The 18,259-nt window shown below is 45.4% G+C and overlaps 2 protein-coding genes and 1 long non-coding RNA gene across 6 annotated transcripts in view; 2 read left to right on the top strand and 1 right to left on the bottom strand.

Annotated features, from left to right (window-relative positions):
• The first annotated feature begins 267 nt into the window (after positions 1 to 267).
• Positions 268 to 2,550, top strand: LOC147250934 (uncharacterized). Of its 2 annotated transcripts, XR_015119029.1 has the most exons (4): positions 268 to 456; positions 580 to 796; positions 1,315 to 1,481; positions 2,066 to 2,550. It is a non-coding gene; the product is annotated as an uncharacterized LOC147250934 (long non-coding RNA). The 2 variants fall into 2 exon arrangements; XR_015119028.1 differs by having other exon boundaries at positions 268 to 796.
• A 2,908-nt stretch (positions 2,551 to 5,458) lies between these two features.
• Positions 5,459 to 11,499, top strand: fgf16 (fibroblast growth factor 16). Its single transcript, XM_086222600.1, has 4 exons — positions 5,459 to 6,319; positions 6,439 to 6,884; positions 8,252 to 8,355; positions 10,023 to 11,499. The coding sequence occupies exons 2-4, from the start codon at positions 6,581 to 6,583 to the stop codon at positions 10,266 to 10,268; spliced, it is 654 nt and encodes a 217-aa protein (XP_086078726.1). The 5' UTR covers positions 5,459 to 6,319; positions 6,439 to 6,580; the 3' UTR covers positions 10,269 to 11,499.
• Positions 11,500 to 14,223: 2,724 nt separating this feature from the next.
• atrx (ATRX chromatin remodeler) overlaps positions 14,224 to 18,259 on the bottom strand; it is a 29,578-nt gene continuing 25,542 nt past the window's right edge. For all 3 annotated transcript variants that reach the window (XM_086221402.1, XM_086221404.1, XM_086221403.1), the window contains exons 31-34: positions 17,496 to 17,612; positions 16,795 to 16,890; positions 16,575 to 16,703; positions 14,224 to 15,839 (exon numbers count right to left, since the gene is read on the bottom strand). In XM_086221402.1, coding sequence (XP_086077528.1) covers positions 15,615 to 15,839; positions 16,575 to 16,703; positions 16,795 to 16,890; positions 17,496 to 17,612 — 567 coding nt within the window. In that variant the 3' untranslated portion in view covers positions 14,224 to 15,614. The remainder of the gene's footprint in view (positions 15,840 to 16,574; positions 16,704 to 16,794; positions 16,891 to 17,495; positions 17,613 to 18,259) is intronic.

The following is an 18,259-nucleotide window of genomic DNA, read 5'->3' on the forward strand; positions in this document are numbered from 1 at the left end:
CACCTCAGATGATTAGCGAGAAAGCAAATGATTCCAGGAACAGTTATGATTATAAATCCTTCCCTCCCACATCTGCTCGGACCAGAGGGGACAATAAGTCAGCATAGCAGGTAGAAATCTCAGGGATATATTTGGCTTCCCTGTGAAGGACGACTAAATATAAAGTGTGGGCTAAAGCTTTGCGTCAGCACAGAGATATTCTGAGATACGGGACGCCTGGCCTTTTTCATGTCTCTGAAACTGAACCTGCAGTCGGTATGTCACTGTCTCTGTGGTTAAACAAATTAGTAGCTTTGATTGATCAAAGTTTACACCAGAGCGGGTGCTTGATTTCAAACAGTAAAGAGAAAGAGGGGGCATGCTAATGTATGGGCAGAGTAAAAGCACAAACGCAAAGAGAAGAAGAAAACGAGGGGCCGAGCAGCTGGATTGCCATGTAAATAGCTGTGCAGATAGGTAGGGTTGGGCTCGGTGCCAAAGGCCCTACAAAGGGCTCCTAACATCTGTTTGAGTGTGGATTCCTGCACTGTGTTGTAGTAAGAATAATAGTCTCGCTCTGAGAGCCTGTTCCCTCATCAGACAGGATCATGATCACGCATATACACCCTCCAGTCTGGCCTCGAACATCAGACCGCAGCGTTCTCAAGCTGAGAAGCAAGCTGTTACTGCTGCTTCAGACAGGTGGAACTACGCCTCAGATAGCCAGCGAATTAATGAGACTCGCTGGCTGGGCAGCAGTGCCGCTACGGCCGGCTATTGATCTACCACGGGCTTCAAGAAACATGAAGAAAAAAATGTGAGAAAAACTTTATTCATATATTTGATAAATAGTAAGTTTAGTCCCTGAAATATAGCGTTTATCGTTCCAGTTTATATCCCAGTCAGCCAGCGGACGAAAACCACAAGTCGACCACAACCACAGGAGTATGGATAATTAACTGCTAAACCAAAATGTTGGAGACAAGGATTAAAATTTCCTATTAAGCTTTTCCTACTGAGTGAAAGGAAATAACAGCGGGACATCTCTGTTGTCCTGACAGGGGGCTTTCTTTTTCTTTTTCTTTTTCTTTTTCTTCTTCTTCTTCTTCTCTCAAGAACATATGCAAGTGATTTGTACAACAAATGTTGGTTTTAGACTGTGTTCCTTGCGTACGAGTGGCTTCTCAAAACCTGGGGGGCTCCATTCATTAGTGCATGAAAGCAAAGCAAACACATTAATTAACACTATCTGTACATGGGGGGGGGCTGAAATGTTAAACCATTACCTAAATTCACATGCATCTGTCCCCCCCACTCCTCCAACCACCCTCCCAGCCCCCTGCCCCAGTGCACACAGCGCCCTTGAACAAGGCCGAAGGACCACCTGCATGAAAGAGGAGACCCTCTCTGTTATGTCTCTGCTTGGGAATGAAATAACACGGAATCCAGCTCTGCAAATAACTCACAGCGAAGATCATTTTCCACATGCTGCTTGACAAAAGGTAAAATAAGAACAGATGATATCCTCTCTTCTCTTCTCTTCTCTTCTCTTCTCTTCTCTTCTCTTCTCTTCTCTTCTCTTCTCTCTCGGGGAGTTTGCAGCTCTGCTCTGGAACACCGCTCGTGACGCTTTTCCAGCCAGCAGACACAACGCTGACCCCTTTAGCAGTGACCCTTCTTCTTCTTCTTCTTCTTCTTCTTCTTCTTCTTCTTCTTCTTCTTCCTCTTCTTCTTCTGTGGGTGGCGGTGTGATACAAGCCCTCATTCCTGATTGCCGCTCACATTGAGTCAGCCATTTTTTTCATGCCTTCACTTGGCTGAGGTTAAGAGGGCTTCAAGGAACCTGATCCCAGATCTGATGATTACACGAGAGACATCAGGAGCAGCAGGAGGCCTTCTTCTAAACTGGGCATCCATCACATGGGAGGGAGGCTGCAACTGGCTCCACTTCAACACCACTGGGAGGGGGGGCTGTTTTAAGACATTCTTTACAGGCACAACATGGCATTTTGTGAGGACTTCCCACAGATGATATGTAAGAAAATCAAAGCGGTCGACTCTGAACTATATTTTCATTTTTCAACAGGAGATGGACAACGAGACTCCAGGAAGTCACTGCAACCAGACAAGAAACATTCTGGTTCATAACCCGCAATAAAACAACGTCGTCAATTTTATAATGATTGGGTTTTTATTTACTTCATTATAACAAGATTACATTTTTATAATTTAAAATTCTCTTTATCTTTGATAGTCAATGTCATTTTTTTTAGTCTGTTAACACCAACATTTTTGATTGAATGTCATTTTTAAATTGGATTACATTTCATCTCCGGTTACAGTATTGTCTGTGTGCCTTTTCCTAAAATGGTAGAAAAATGCATGATCGCTCCTAACAACATATTTCAAATAAATTAAAATTGAACACAACTATTATACTCCGAGGAGGCCATGATTTTGGTGGCATTTTGTTTGTTTGTCAGCAGGGTTATGCAAAACTTTATTTTTTGCCAAACTTTATGGAGGAGAGTCGGGTGGTCCAAGGAGGAACTCTTTCATTTTAGGGGAGAACGGAGCCGTAAAGAGAGAGAGTTCGGCCGACTCAAATCATGGGCGCCATGTTTGCTACCAACGCCAGATGATTCTACAACGTAACGACTCAGGTATATTTAAAACGAACCTAGTCTTAGTCATAATGCTACTTATTGTTAGTGTTGTCATTAGTATCATCATTATATGATATAATTTACATACAGGCGTGGTTTTCACAGTATATAGCATCCAAGTTACAGTTGGCACTAGCATCAGGCTAGCTCTTGGTCAGCCTCATTCATCCTTCATTACTGAAGTGGTGTTAGGAGTTTTTCAGAGCATGACATGAATAAATGGTGATGTGACTTTATTTTTCCAATGTCAAAGAGACAAATGGACATTTACCTCCCGTAACAGGGAGAAATCAGGAGGTGTCCAGTGTTTTCTCCCACCCTTCAGCTCCCATTACCTCCCCCACGGGGAGAACGATGCATTTGTTTCTGCCCCGTTCTTGCAGTTCGTTGATAGTTGATAATTTATTAAAGTTGAAAACTGATCTCTAACAGTCGCTTTGCTATGAGAGTCACTGGATAAATGCTGGTTAATGGTGGCGAACACGGCGCCCATAAAACAGGTGATCGACTCTGAACCAATCCCATGACAGAATTGCCCTGAACGTGCAGCCCCAAGTTGGCCAAACTCTCTCCAAATTAGGCCCTGGGGGAGAATTAGTCATAGCGCCACCTGTTGGACCCTGGTGGGTTGAGCAGATCCAGCTCCAAATAGGCCACAAATATGCTAACAACTTGGTGATGGGTTACTATGAGGAACGATGAGAGTTGAATTTCAGTCTTAGCCCCACCTAGTGGTTACAGGAAGTAACAGACAAACATTTAATTTACACCAAACATTTTGATTACTGATCTTTGATTAGGGGCCTAGCCGGGAAGTGGCAGGGACCAAAAGTTGAGTGGGTTGAGATGTGTGCCCTCTGAGCTCGCTACTTTCAATAGGCTTCAAAGTATTTCAGGAAGAAAGGCTGGTCGCCTCCGTTTGTGTTGTGGGCACAAATGTGTTGGTGATCTTTTGACTGGCTGCTTCCCTCGGTGTTGACGCTAAACCTGCGGCTGCTGGCTGGAGTTTATTTACAATACAGACATGAAAGAGGTTATTAATCTTCTGAACTCTTTTAAGAAAATGAATATTCATCCAAAATGTCAAACAAGGCAAACCCCTATAACGCAAACCTCTTGTCTGTAAAACACAGCGGCTTTATTTATCCTTGCAGACCTCCGCTAACCCCCGCGAAGAGGACGCACATGAATCTTGTCTAATCCAAATAAATGGGTGAGGCACTTATTAGCCTCCAATTCAGACTGCGAGTGCAACTTCATTTTCAATTTCGGGCAGGCTCTGCACCCATGGGAGAGCAACATCAAAGCTGCAGCCGAGCACTTGAGGTCATTATCTTCATTTCTATGTCCTCCGCAGGTTCTCGGCATATGGGAACATTTTAACTCGGGATTTTTGGTGTGTGTGTGTGTGTGTGTGTGTGTGTGTGTGTGTGTGTGTGTGTGTGTGTGTGTGTGTGTGTGTGTGTGTGTGTGTGTCTGCAGCCATAAATCTGCCATGTCAACTATAAAATATAGCTGATCAGCAACAGATGTAATTCTAACAGCTACCAAAAAAATCAAAATCAAAATCAAAATTGACCCCTTCTAGATTTTTGTAACACTCAATAGCCAACAGGGATGATTTCGGTTCTGAGTACTGGAGAAAGATAGCGAGTGAACGCCAGAACTTACTGAAGAAAAAGGGTTTCCTTTTACATTTCTATTACTCTGTCTCTCTCTCTCTCTCTCTCTCTCTCTTCTTTCTGTCCTCCTCTTTTCTCTTTAATCTCTCTCCTTCCACCTTTTAGCTGAGACGAATCCTCCTTTCATCCTCTCCTGCAGCGAGGGTCCTGGTGTGTGTTCGCACAAAGCCCGGCTATCCCTGACTCTTCGTCAACCCCATGCCCAATTCATCAAGCAGAGGCCCACGGGCATTCATCACCCCCGCCACCTTTCATATCCCGCACCAGCTGAAAGCCACTGTCCCTCCTCTGACTTCAATGCAGCCGTGACACACCCCTAAGATTTATAGCGGCGTAATTGGTAGCAGCGCTTTGCTTTGCAGGGTCGATCGTGCTGTATCTCTCTAGAAAGGCAGCCACATCTGCTTCGGAGGAGACTGCGCATGCAGCCGCCTCAACAGATGAACGCCTAAAAACAAAACAAAACAAAAAACCCCAGTAAGATTTCACCAAATGACGTTCATGGTTTGTGTCATTTGTCACCATGGAAGCGACAGCCTTGTCATAAATCCCCCAAAATCTGAACGGCTGCTGCTGCTGTTGCTGCTGCTGCTGCTTGTGATGAGCAGCTCTTGAAGCGAGAACTCCCCCTTAGGACGGGGGTTTCCGACAACAGCTCGAAGGAGGTCTAAAATAACACGTCTACTAGTTAAAGTGTGTTATTGATGCAATCGCGCCCCGCGCTCCCACCTGTCCTGCTGTCACTGATATCTCAAGAACAGGGAACTAATTAAAACACTCCTGCCGTTTGTTTTCATTTCCAGCTTAACAGAAGTAAAGTCCTCACAAAACAGCTGTGTTTTTCTTTTTCTTTTTTTTTTTTTTTCCTCTTTCCTCCCTGTGCGTGTACAAGCCGGGACCTGTTACCCCATCGTGTACACAAGAGATACGAAATCCCCATACAATCATAAATTATAGCTATTATTGCTGTTGTGGCTCTCTGTGCTCCCTTTCATGTGCATGATGGCACAACTAACGCTCGACATCAGTGCTTCAGGTGAGGTAGAAATGTCAAAGGGACTTTTTTTTTTTTTTTTTTTTTACAGAGAATGACGGTAAAGTCGCTGCGTGTCCTTTATTATTATTATTATCTTATGTCTCCATCGATATTTTCCCTCTTGAGGCAGGCGTGATAAAGCCCTCTCAGTTATATTTTAGAGCTTTAAATATTCTAAATACACCTTTCACACACTTTGCTCCAGTCAGATGTGATCATGTTATCCAGTCCATGGATAAAGCGCGTCATCAAAAACTAGATTTTCCTTTTTTTTTTTTCTTTTTTTTCACTCCTCCTTGCCAGTAATACAAGAGGTTAAACTGCTGGTTTGTTGGAGCACATTGCAAACGTTGTGCAGAGGGGCGAGGAAGCACCTGCTTCCAGCAAGGAGGTGGAGAAAATGCTCTCATGAAAACGTCCAACTGCAGTGTCTGGCACTGTCACATGTGCAGGAGGTTGGATTGCTCTGAGATTATGCACAGATTATTTTGATAATCTTGTTGGGAAATCTTGCTGTTTTTATTTCCAAGAGAGGCGTGCTTTAAACACACACACACACACACACACACACACACACACACACCAACACACACATACACACACCAACACACACATAGTCAGTGTAAAAAAAATATTATTTTTTTTGGATTGCCTTTGTGGTTGTTAGAGTTTATGATAAATGTCGCTTTTCGGCTTTGTGTCAGCTGCCATTTGTGTTTTAACAATGATGGTCTTTGCGTCTGCATCTGTGTCGCATTTTAATGCACCACCGACCGCTGCCAGAGTTTCCTGCCCCTGGGTAGGCGATGTGGTTTTATTAGAGAGCCTCGGACCGCGATCGGGAGCGCAGGAGCTATGAGAGGATCCTTCTGGACTTGGATTCGAACGTAGACGCAGCCTTCTGAGAGAAACGCGTAGACGGCGGCGGCATCACAACAAGTAAAAGTTCACTTTCAGTAAGGAAACTGATGCGCGTAAGAAGGGATGCCAGCCAGGCGTGGCTTGTGTTTGAATATCCAATGTGAGAATGCGTGGGGAGTATGTATATAATCGAGTCTTTCCATCTGATAAACAGAGATATCAAACTGATGACTACAGCAAAGCACGGCTAAACTGAGAGGACTGAGGAGCACGGCGCGCTCGGAACGCTTTTGCGTGCATGGGTCGGGACTTGGGTAAACTTTTTTCACTCCTCGAGTCTCCACCGTACATTTTAAATGCCTTCGCTCAATTTGACAGCTGTGCACACAATGGGAGAGGTCGGGAGCTTTCTGGGGGCACTCGACTTGGATTTACAAAGCTTTCCTGCACTCGGGAATATGCCCTTACCGGAGTCTCCAGTCGGCTTGAATGAGCGACTGGGCCAGATTGAAGGGAGGCTGCAACGGGGGTCGCCGACGGATTTCGGGCACCTCAAAGGGATCCTGAGGCGGCGGCAGCTGTACTGCAGGACCGGCTTTCAGCTGGAGATATTCCCTAATGGGACTGTACACGGGACAAGACAGGACCACAGCAGATTTGGTACGTATGTATGAAGTCGAGACGTAATTTAGATGCATTGAGAGTATCTGCCCGAATGAACAGACAGATTATTGCGCGTTAAATGAAGATTGAATATCATCCGGTAACTTTTGAAGAAACGCTCGTGCAACATCCCGTACCGGATTCGAACTTATGAAGCATGGTAGGTGGACATGCTAGCAAGGGACTGAAAAGCCATATTTGTCTTTAGCCCGATTCTCTATGTGTTTCAGGGACTTTTTCTTTGATAATAATTAACTATAGTAGCAGTTGTTTGGCGATTCAGGAGGCCGCGGCTCTGTTATACATCATTTAAAGTCAATTTAGATAATTTTCATCTCTGTCACTCCAAAACAGCTTGAGGTGAGTTTAATTAAGAGGGTTTTTTTTCCTTCCGCACATCCCCAGTGACTCGTCATTCGTGCGTCACCGTCACCTGGCGCGCAGGGAAGCCAGCCCCGCTGCGCGTGGGGGCGCAGGTCTCTCTCTCTCTCTCTCTCTCTCTCTCTCTCTCTCTCTCTCTCTCTCTCTCTCTCACACTCACACACACACACACACACCTCGGCCGCAAACAAGCGGCGCATGTGTGCGTTCACATGCGTGTCTCGCGGGAGAAGCATGATGATGATGTCTCGCGCCTCATATCCACGCAGCTATCTCACAGGTGCAGAGAGAGAGAGAGAGAGAGAGAGAGAGAGAGAGAGAGAACGTGTGAGCTCAGCGAGTGTTTTATGTTCAGTCCTCAGCCAAAAACACGCCGGTTTACAGGGGATGGGTGGTCCGCGTGTTTGTTCCTGGCTTTGACTTATGCGAGGTCTTTGTCAAAGCTGCGAGGAAGACATGGCTTTGATTAGAGGGATTTGAAACACACTCTTCACTCCGCAAAAAAAAAAAAAAAAATAGAGGGATCTTGTCTGTCAATCTCTGGCATCAGGATGAGGTCGGGGAGATGGGGACCAGGTGGCTGGATGCCGGTCTCTGCCAGCTGGATCCTCTCTGACTAACCTCCGCATCACTGCAGCCTGCAGTGGCTTTTAATTTTACCGGTTGTTTCCTTGCTTTTGAAGTTAGAAGCACGCTTGAATGTGACTTCCTGTGCGTCAGAAAGAGCAACACGAGGGTGACCGTCTCTCCGAACAGCCCCAGAGACCTGATGACGTAGTCAACGACATGTTCATGCTGCATTTTGTGTTGTTGAATGGATTTTTTTATGTGACACAAGCATCAGTACAACAAAATACATCTGTTAATAATGCACAGTTTGTTTGGTCTGATGTCAGAGTAGTAGCTGTGTTTTAAGTGTGTTTCCACCCTGACTGATGTGTGTGTGCGTGTGTGTGCGTGTGTGTGTGCGTGCGTGACCGCAGGCATCCTGGAGTTCATCAGTCTGGCAGTCAGTCTGGTCAGCATCAGAGGGGTGGATGCCGGACTCTACCTCGGCATGAATGAGAAAGGAGAGCTCTATGGGTCGGTGAGTTAACCCCCTCTTTCCATTTACTACAATACACACTAGTACACAACAGTATTACTGCAGTACTGCTCAGTAAACGCTGGCCCTCTGGGAGTCGGTGGGTTATCAAGGTATGTGGCTGATGGGAAAAGTGCAGTGAGACAAAACAAGTGTGTTTCTGTTGCAAACTCTCACACTCTCTTAGCTCCCCCTCCTGCTGCTTTTCAGCATGGGGAAAGAGCAAACACACACACACACACGCATTGGCACGAATGCACACGCACACACAAGCACAAACACACTATAAAGTACTCTGGTGGAGGAGTTTGAGGAAAAACTCCAACACTGCTTGCTTGCAGCTTTAATTTGAGATATACAAAGATGTTTACATATTTTCTCAAAGTGGATACAGGAACTGTGGGATTACCTCCGCACTCCAGTCCTGGCAGACTCGTTATCTAGAGACGGAGGAGAGGAAAAGACAATGACGCGGAAGTATGTGAGGGTTGAATAGATCAGGTGTCCCAGGGCAATACCTGGGGGCCCCTCTGGGCTCCGAACCCCCTCCCCAGCATTTTGAACAGAGGCTACTTTTAAGCCCGGCCATTATGTTGAAGTGCAGATATAGTTACTGCACGCTATCAGAGTCTGGCATCCTGGAGCTTTGACCCCGGGGAGGGGGGTGGGCGATTTGGGGAGAGAGAGAGGGAGGGGTAATTGCACACCTGACTGAGTCACCTGACAGACAGAGGGAGCCATGCAGACATGCCTGTCTGAATCTGAGAGGCCAGCAGGTGGAAGAGGGGGGAACTATACTCACCATCAAAACTGGGGAACAGGTAGAAGAGTGTTTCCGTCCCGCAAGCACCAGACCTTGAAGAGCTTTTGATCCGATGAGGTGTGTGTGTGTGTGTGTGTGTGTGTGTGTGTGTGTGTGTGTGTGCGCGCAGAGAGATAGAATTGGCCCAGTCATGTGCCCTCGGGGCCGTGTTTACAGACAACAGCTTCACCACACGGCCGCAGCCAAGCACAGCCTGACAGCCAATCAACAAAATTGCCGCTGGAATAAAAACTGAAGACACTTGTATGAACTCTGTAGAGCACTAAAGGCTGAGGGATGAACATTTATCTTAGTCGCAGCGGTGCTGGATTCACTGGTGAAATCCGTGTGAACCAAAAAAAAATTAAAAATCAGAATTAGGAGGGGGGGCTGCGACTGTTTGCGATCCTTGAAAGCTCGCAGGGAAACCCTAAAAACCTCAGAGACTCTGGAACCAACAGCAGGTGCAGCAGAACCAAACTGGTCCTGATGTCTTTTATTGTTCTCACACACTCATCCTTCTAAACCTGCAGCCATTGCTCATGCTGCACTGCCAGGGAAAGTGTGTGTGTGTGTGTGTGTGTGTGTGTGTGTGTGTGTGTGTGTGTGTGTGTGTGTGTTTGTGTGTGGTAAACAGGTGTGAGGAGGAGTGAATGCAGAGTACTTGTGATGATGTCTCCTCACCTGCCTGAATGAGTGAGACCTGAATTCACACACACACACACACACACACACACACACACACACACACACACACACACACACACACACACACACACACACACCTGTAAATTTCATTTCTTAGCTGCACTGGTACGTGTGTTTACTCCTGTAGCATGTGACTAACATTTTGTTCTCTCTCCTGCAGAAGAAGCTGACAGCAGAATGTGTGTTCAGGGAGCAGTTTGAGGAGAACTGGTACAACACCTACGCTTCAACTCTGTACAAACACACAGATACGGGACGGTTCTACTACGTGGCCTTGAACAAAGATGGTTCGCCAAGAGAGGGTGGCAGGACTAAAAAACACCAGAAACTCACCCACTTCTTACCCAGACCAGTTGAGATTGAAAAGATCCCTCAAGCGTACAGGGACCTTTTCCAGTACAGGTGACCAGTGCTTACACTCGGGAGGACCACTCACATTTGGAGGGACAGGAAGAAGAGGAAAAAGGAGGCAGGGCAGGGGGTGGGATGTGGATATTTGGGACCTGGTACATAACTGTTTACCCTCAACTCCCCCTGAGGTCACTGTGTTTTCGCCTCAGCTCACTGCCAAGCACGTACAGCACTGATATAAACACTTTTGCGTGGGTGTTGCTTCGTTGCCTCTGCAGTGGACTTGTGACCTCAGAGAGGAGGCAAGGGTAATCCTGTAAAACCACTGTGGACACAGAGAGAGGAGGCCCGCTTGACTACCCCCCCCCCCCCCCCCCCCACTGTGGGTCAATCAGGACGATCCCATCAGGTGCCATGTTTTCTCAATAACCACTTTTTTTTTTTAATTTTTTGCATTGACACGGAAGTGACATGCAATAACAGATGGAGTCATGGCCCTTTCAGTAGCACTAAGCAAGTGGAAAACAAACGAGCGGTTGCCTAGGTAACCCCCAAGAGGGACTCCAAAGACAGAGAGCACTACAGAAGGCACATTCCCACATAATACTAGGAGAAGAAGGGTCAGGTGTACGCAAGCTATGTGCTACTAAATGAGGTAGAAGAATGTCTGTTCAGAGGACAAACGAGTGTCTTCGAATGATAATCGATGATGATGAATGTGGGATAGATAAAAGAGCACTTACTGCACATCTTCCCCTGTCCCCGCTGGAGTCTAATGATCACATTCATCACTTTTAAATCAAATATCAAGCTAGAAATTATACATAAAACAAGCTCGGGACAAAAGCACTTCTCAGATTGTGGTTGTAAAGAATAATTAATGGCTTTTTTTTAAAGGACAGTGACTTGTGATGTTCAGAGTGTCAGGAACATTATTAAAAATTGCAAGCAGCTGAGGGGTACATATGGGTGATCCTATTTATGAGATGTACAATATATTTATTTTCTACATATAAAGTATAAATATAAATCTATATATTTATTTATTGCAAAGACTTTATTTTGTAATGAACTTGAAGTTATCTGGACTGTAGATTCTACTGAAATTACACCAATAAGCCGACAAAAAATGAAGAACTGCAATTAACATGACAATAAAATTGTCCTGCTATCGAGAACTTGTGAGAGACTATTTTTGCATGGGTAAAAATAAAAGAAAATCCGATGTACCGATTAAAATGACATGTAGAGTTTGCGTGAATGTTGCATTTCTTTCTTTTTTTTAACGAGGCGTCGTGTTAAATGGTTAAATGTTCATGGTCTCTAGAGGATGAATGCTGATGCCTTTACTTTCCCTCAAATGCTACGTTAAAGCTTATATGCCTTCTTTTCTGTGTATTATCTCCGCCATCGCATTTTTAGGGTAAATCAACTGGACAGTTACTGGTTAGATTTAGACACAAAATCCCCAACAATGTTGAGGAGACACAGCTAAAGTTGTAAAAATTGCAGTCCAAATAAATAACCAAATTCATCTGGGTAACATTTGGGCCACGTGCGTTTCCTGGCCCAATATACATTCGGTTCTACCGACCAGGTCCGGCCCAATGTGTGTACTATCAGTGCTACTTCCACATGTGAACCTATTTGAACCCAAACACAGTTTAAGTGGCCGGGGTTGGCCTCGTTGGTAGGGTTACGACTTTTGCTCTTGTCAGAAATGTTATGAGATGAACCAGTGAGTGAGTGAATGAATGAACAGGTTTATTTGCAAAGACTCCATGTGAGCATCTTAGTCTGGTGTTAAATTCATATGATTCCCAGCTGTAGTGTGTGTTTATCGTCAGCAATTGTGAGCATGCTAGGTCATTGAAATGGGGGATCATGGTGGCATGCTAATGTTAGCAATTAGCTCAAAGCGCCTACTTATTTTTGCTTAAATCTTTATTTTTATAACTTCACTTCAACAAAATCTTGTGTGTGGTCTGAAGTATGCGTGCATGATTTATTCCTCTGACAAAAATTAAATTCCAAGTGTAAGAACTCCAGAGCAGCAGTGTTTAGCGTGACCCTTTGTTATTAAAAACATGTAATGGCATTTTGTCTTGCATGTTCAAAAGACAGACAGTTGGGTGAGGATATGCAGGACATTTTCTCCCAAATGAGAACACCCGTTCAGTTTGCCCTCTCAAACCCAGTGCTGTGCAGAGCTCCTCTCTGCCTCAGCCTTAGCCAGCCTACGTCCACCGTACAAAATCAGATTCCTTATGCAACTGGATCCCAGCTCCTAATTGGCTTTACACATCAGCATGGATTTAGGTTAGTGATTGGCTGTTCACTGCAGGGGCCTCACTGACTTCGCTATGGTGTAGTCTGCACCGAGGCCTTTTCAATGGACAGAAACAGCTGCCTGCTACACAGCCAACCAGCAGGGATGTGCCGCAAACCTGGAGCGGTGGTAATCTGGGGCTAAAAGGGGTTGGGATCAACATTTCAACATCTGCAATAGTTGTAATGTTCCTCCACTGGCAGATATCTGTGAGAGCAAGATCCCCCGGGGGGGAGGGAATGGAAAAGTCAAAGACGTGCAGGGGAAAACCCTGGCCGACTGAGAAATGAAAACAATACTGGGAGAGGGAAAAATAGATTAAAGATTGAAGGGAGAAGGACAAAAGGTACTTACTGGGAGTGTGAAACCCAGCGACACCACATTAGGATGTAGTGAATCTGTTCATTTTACACGTCGTATCAGTGAGTGTATGAGTCGGTCCAAGCAGGAGACCCGACTGAACAGTGAGGTCTGATATTTAAAACATAAATTCACAAGGCTACATTTAAATATCACTACAGAAATTAAGATCTGTTCCAGCTCATTTAAGTTACGTTCACAATCGAAGACCTAATGATCGAATCTGATTTCTTTTTGTTCCGCTTTTCGCTTTGTTTACATGTGGTCCATTTCGGATTCCAGTGTGAAATGAACTCGCAGTGACGTCACTAACAGCACGCCGTCCGGCGGAATTAAACATGGAGGCGACTAAATTCAGTCAGTCGATGGCTGAGATACAAGCTGTTTTAAGAGAAAGTCAGTGAGTTAATGGTAACGAAAAGGAGAGACAAAACTACGACTTTTTTCTGTTGTGACTGCACCGTTTATAAAAAGGTGCGTGTGTGTGTGCAGCTTGAAAAAATTGGATTCTCATCTGATTTCAGACTATGAGTGGCTGTGTTCTGAGCGCAGGCAAACCTGTTTTTTTCTAAATCTAAATTATCTGTCTACAGTCATTTGTAAAGGATGAAATCAGATTTGTGTCCAGATGTTGTTTTTTTTACCGACAGGACGCAAACTTGAGGCTGCCGATATCCACAAAGGAACGGGTTGCGAGTGACGCAGATTACTGCTGCGTGAGCATGGAGACTGAGACGCATCTGTAAAAATGGGATTCACATCAGATTTCATACAACCTCCAAACATGCTTGAGATCAGATTTGCAAAAATCTGATTCCATGTCTTTTCAAGATGTTCATGCTGCCTTAATTCAATCTGGTGACTCAAAAAGTCTGATTTGGGCTGGCTGTCCCTGTTCCAGCTTCACCATGGACGGGTCACCAGTCCGTTGCTGGGCCAATTAGGGGTTCAATATCTTGCTCAAGGATACTTGGACATGGTCACCGGGGGAAGTGAGGATCAAACCAGCAACCCCTTGGTTGCAAGATGGCCACTCTTCCTCTGAGCCATGCTGCCGCCACTCTGCACAATTACAGAATCCTTAAATTTTTTATTTTTTTTTGCTCACATTGGCAAATACGCATTTTTAACAACTGTAAATGACAAAACGCTGGAGGGATTATATCTCTCGGCTGGCCAGGGAACGCCTCGGGATTCCCCCTGGAAGACCTGGTGGAAGCGGCTGGGGAGAGGACAGTCTGGGCTGCTGCCCCCGCGACCCGGACCCCGATAAGCGGAGGATGACGACGAGAGACGTAAATGACAAAACTTAAAAATCATGACTCAAAACACAGGAGTTGCTCATCCTTTTGGTCACTTTATTAAATGTTATATTAAATACTTAACAAGATAATAGATCAGATTCATGGCAAATTATGTAGGTGTATTTGCTAATAAAATAACGTTGGTAAAGGAGGGTAAACAAAACAGAATTTTGTCTACGTTTATGAAATACACCTTGTGCAAACACAAGAGGGCGACTAGACAGGCATCTCTCCATGAGAAATGTGCACATCCCTCAAGATCAACAGCTACACCAGTTTAAGCATTTAGAAGCAAAGAATGTGCCAAAGAAGAACAGAGGCGGTGTGCGGGTCCATCTGCCACGTGACACTGCCCTGGCCCAAAGCAGCCCACGCAAGTCAGCCAGATACGTCGAGTCTTTGTGAAGGACGGGTAAAGGGAACAGTTTTGGGCCTGGGTTGGGGCGGGGCGGGGCGGGGCGGGGCCGTGGGGTACCTGGCTGATCTGGTTGTGCTTTGTGAGACTTGAATCATTCCCACAAGGCGTAGGACCAACACAAGTGGAACATAAACAATGAAACAGAACACACAGTGCTATGCTAGACATCACATGACAATGAGAATGATGTTACAAAAACGGTCATAGGAACCAGCAGGCAGTTTCTGAACAACACAAGCATTCCATTATCATGTTCAGCGACGTGTTAATGTGAACACTTAAAAGCATAATAGAAAAAGGTTCTCAACAATTCTCTTTTAGGAAACGCATATAAGGCCATCTTTTTTTTTGTTTGTTTGTTTGATTTTGTCGACATATCAATTTCTCTCCCATCTCCCAAAAAAAAAAGAGCAGGACTTCTGAGCACCAACAAATGCTTCTGCTAGATAATGGTGGAGGAATCTACTGGGGTTAATATGTTTACATCATAGAGTCCTGTCACCGACAACACTGGTCCCACTCAGTTTAGTTAGGGTTTTTAAAACTGTATAAAAAACAGAGTTTAAATAATAAGGAAACCCTCTTTTAAGGGGAAAAACAATACAATGCTTCAAAGCATTGTGGGTAAAACTTATTCATCCTTAAATACATGAAAAATGAAGATATAGAACTTGAACAACATTAAGGCGGTATATACATTTTCTTTATGTTGAGTTTCCTAGCAGACTCCTTTTAAACAGTCATTTATACATTATATTCTGTCTCTCAGTGAACAGAATCAGGGACAGACAGGTCAAACCACGCGAGGGCCGGTAGACAGCAGCCACGTCCCCAAACCTCTCCACCCTCTGGTCGGTGCACCAGCTTGCTTTGAGCTTTACGTGGTCTCACAGTGCGTCTGTTGGAAAGAACTGGGCCTTTTGCTTGGACTGGGCCACTTGGTACTGGCTAGCGGAGAGGTGGTGAGTAACAGTCCCCCCACTCCTTGACCTACAGGCCCTTGGAAGGCCCCGGGTTCTTGCCCATGGGTTGATGAGAGCCCATGCCGTGCAGCTGCTGGTAAAGCCCCAGCAGCTCCATCTGGCTGAGGCGGTTGCCTCCAAGCATGCCGTTCTGCAGGGCCAGCTGGTTCAGGAAGCTAGCCTGGTTAGCAATGGCCAGCTGCTGCTCCTGGACCTTCCTGTTGTTGATCAGCTTCTGGACAAACATCATCAGCTGTCCAGACACACAGACACAGACACAGACACACACACACTTATTAGGCATTAATTCATACAGAATACAAGTCAGTTAGGACAAGGGGGACCTTGTCTAATCTGAAAACATACTGAACTCTGACTGGAATATTTTGTCCCTCTCCATGTCTTACTTGTCCACTCTGGGTCATAACGGACGTCCTACAGTCTTGAAAGATTCAAGGTAACACAAATGAATACCTCATTCTGCTTGGTCATCACGTCTGTGTGACTAATAGTAATTTAATGACAGTTCCTTACGCACGTCTCCTACAAAATAATGCGATTTCAAAATGTTGTGGCATTCCAAAATGACCTCATTCCATCAGATACATTCATTTATTTTTCCTAAATAAATGTTTTAATATTGTCGAAAGATCCAACATGTGCATTAAAAGAATACTCAAGATCAACAACTACAATTAATAATTGTTTGAGCATAATTACCTTAAAATCCTTAAAACAACACCTCCGCTTCTCCTTCAGTAAAAATTCCAATTACAAAAATATACAAATGGGTTTTTAAAGTATATTTGCACTGTTTGTGACCTGAAAGACTAAAAATTCCCCATGATACTTGTGCTTGTTCAATTTGGGCCAGAAATCAGCTTCCAAAGTATTTGTGATGTCATCAACCCTGCCCGTGGGATCGCCTCTAAATTCAGACTAGAGGGAGGCTGTAGGTACAGTGTGTGGTGTGGAGACCAGTTCTTACCGTCTGCTGCTCGGTAAGAGCGTCTCTGTAATGGGCTTCCCTGCGCTTGACCTCCAGCTCCACGCTGGCCAGTCGTCCCAGAGCCATGGACTGGACCTGGGTCTCTGTAAGGGATGGGTTCTCTTGCCACTGAGGAAGGAGGGGGTGCAGTTAAACACCATCACATCTAGACTGGACGATGATGTCGCAGTGTGTAGTAGTTCGTGATGGAGGCTCTCACCAGTCTGCTGATGATGTCTTCCAGTGACTCCCGCGGTAAACTCTTCAATGCATTGGTGGCATCGATGACTTTCTGGCGTCCTTGATTTATAAGCTCCTGTGCACAAACACAGAGGAACATGCAGCTCATCTTGATTTCAACAGAAGCGTCAAAGGAGATGGACAAAGATCTTTAAAAGCAGCATTACTCAATATTCTGACATCAGCTGGGGTTAAAAAGAGCTGATCTGCATGGGAAAGCTATGGAGAATTATTACCAAGCATCTGGAGAAGAAAGGTGAACTGACTGTGAGACATTAGCAACCCAACATCTTTTTAATCCATTGGCTCTGTTAGTGCGCTCTGATGTTTTCCGCAGCAGAATCTCATGCTACTTAGAGAATCAATTTGTATGAAACATGCCGTGATCAGGAGAATTGGAACCATGCAGCACATTTGTTCTGCTAACTGAAACACACACGTTGCATTTGGACCTTTGCAATAGGTTTGTCAGATGTGCCACCGTGTATAAATAGCTGCTGCCCCAGACATGAAGTATTAGGAATTGTTGGGTGGAGGAGCGGGGCCAGAGCTCGGGCTTGTCGGCTTCAAGACTGTTGTCACAATTAGCAGTGGGGTCTGAGGAATGTGGTGCACTGGGCCTGGCTGGGGTAGAGAGGAGAGGAGTGGGGGAGTGGGGGGCATGTGGAGCTCATTACTTACCTCCAGCTGTGGGTTGGTTAAAGTGGACAAAGCAGACATGTTGTAGGAGAAGTAGTTGGTGGAGCCCATGCCCATCTGGGCTTGTGCTGCTGGGTAGTTGGTCCTCATGGAGAGACCCTGGGAGATGAAACAGAGGGAGGGGGCAGGATTAGGACGCCTCAGTCTATGTGCCACCAGAGAACGGTTCAGTTCTCCTGCCTTCACTCAGCGACTGGTCCTTCACTTCGCCTCATGTTCAAAGAGAAAACTTGACAACACAAGTGTGTGTGTGTGTGTGTGTGTGTCAGTAGTGACCTGAAGTCTACAGTCGTGTCCCAGTAAAGGCCAGCAGGATGCCGATGTCTGTGTGTAATTGAGCCTCTGCTGCAGATGGTTTTCTCGTGCCCTGTAATCTGGCCATCCGGTATGTAGGGGTGTGTGGGCGCATGTGTGTGTTTGTGTGTGCGTGTGTGTGTTGGGGGCCGATAGGGTTCTGGTCAGAGACAGGTGTGCAAGCCTTAACATAACTAAAACACAAATGCGCGCGCACACACACACACACACACGCACACACACGCACGCACACGCAACACACACGCACGCACGCACACAAACACTTTTGGATCTCTATTAACAAGCATTCTTAAAATGCTCATCAGACATCTATATCTGCAGACTAAAATCAGACTTCACTCCATTTCCCAAACAAAATTTATGACATGAGCCTCTTTAAGCTCTGCTCTGAGCTCAAGTCATCCCAGGGAGACCGAGAGTTCCCAGGTTGA

This window comes from Aulostomus chinensis, chromosome 13 (assembly GCF_037954235.1).
Source record: "Aulostomus chinensis isolate RoL2024-O1b breed Wild chromosome 13, RoL_Achi_v1.0, whole genome shotgun sequence".
Taxonomy (NCBI): Eukaryota; Metazoa; Chordata; class Actinopteri; order Syngnathiformes; family Aulostomidae; genus Aulostomus; species Aulostomus chinensis.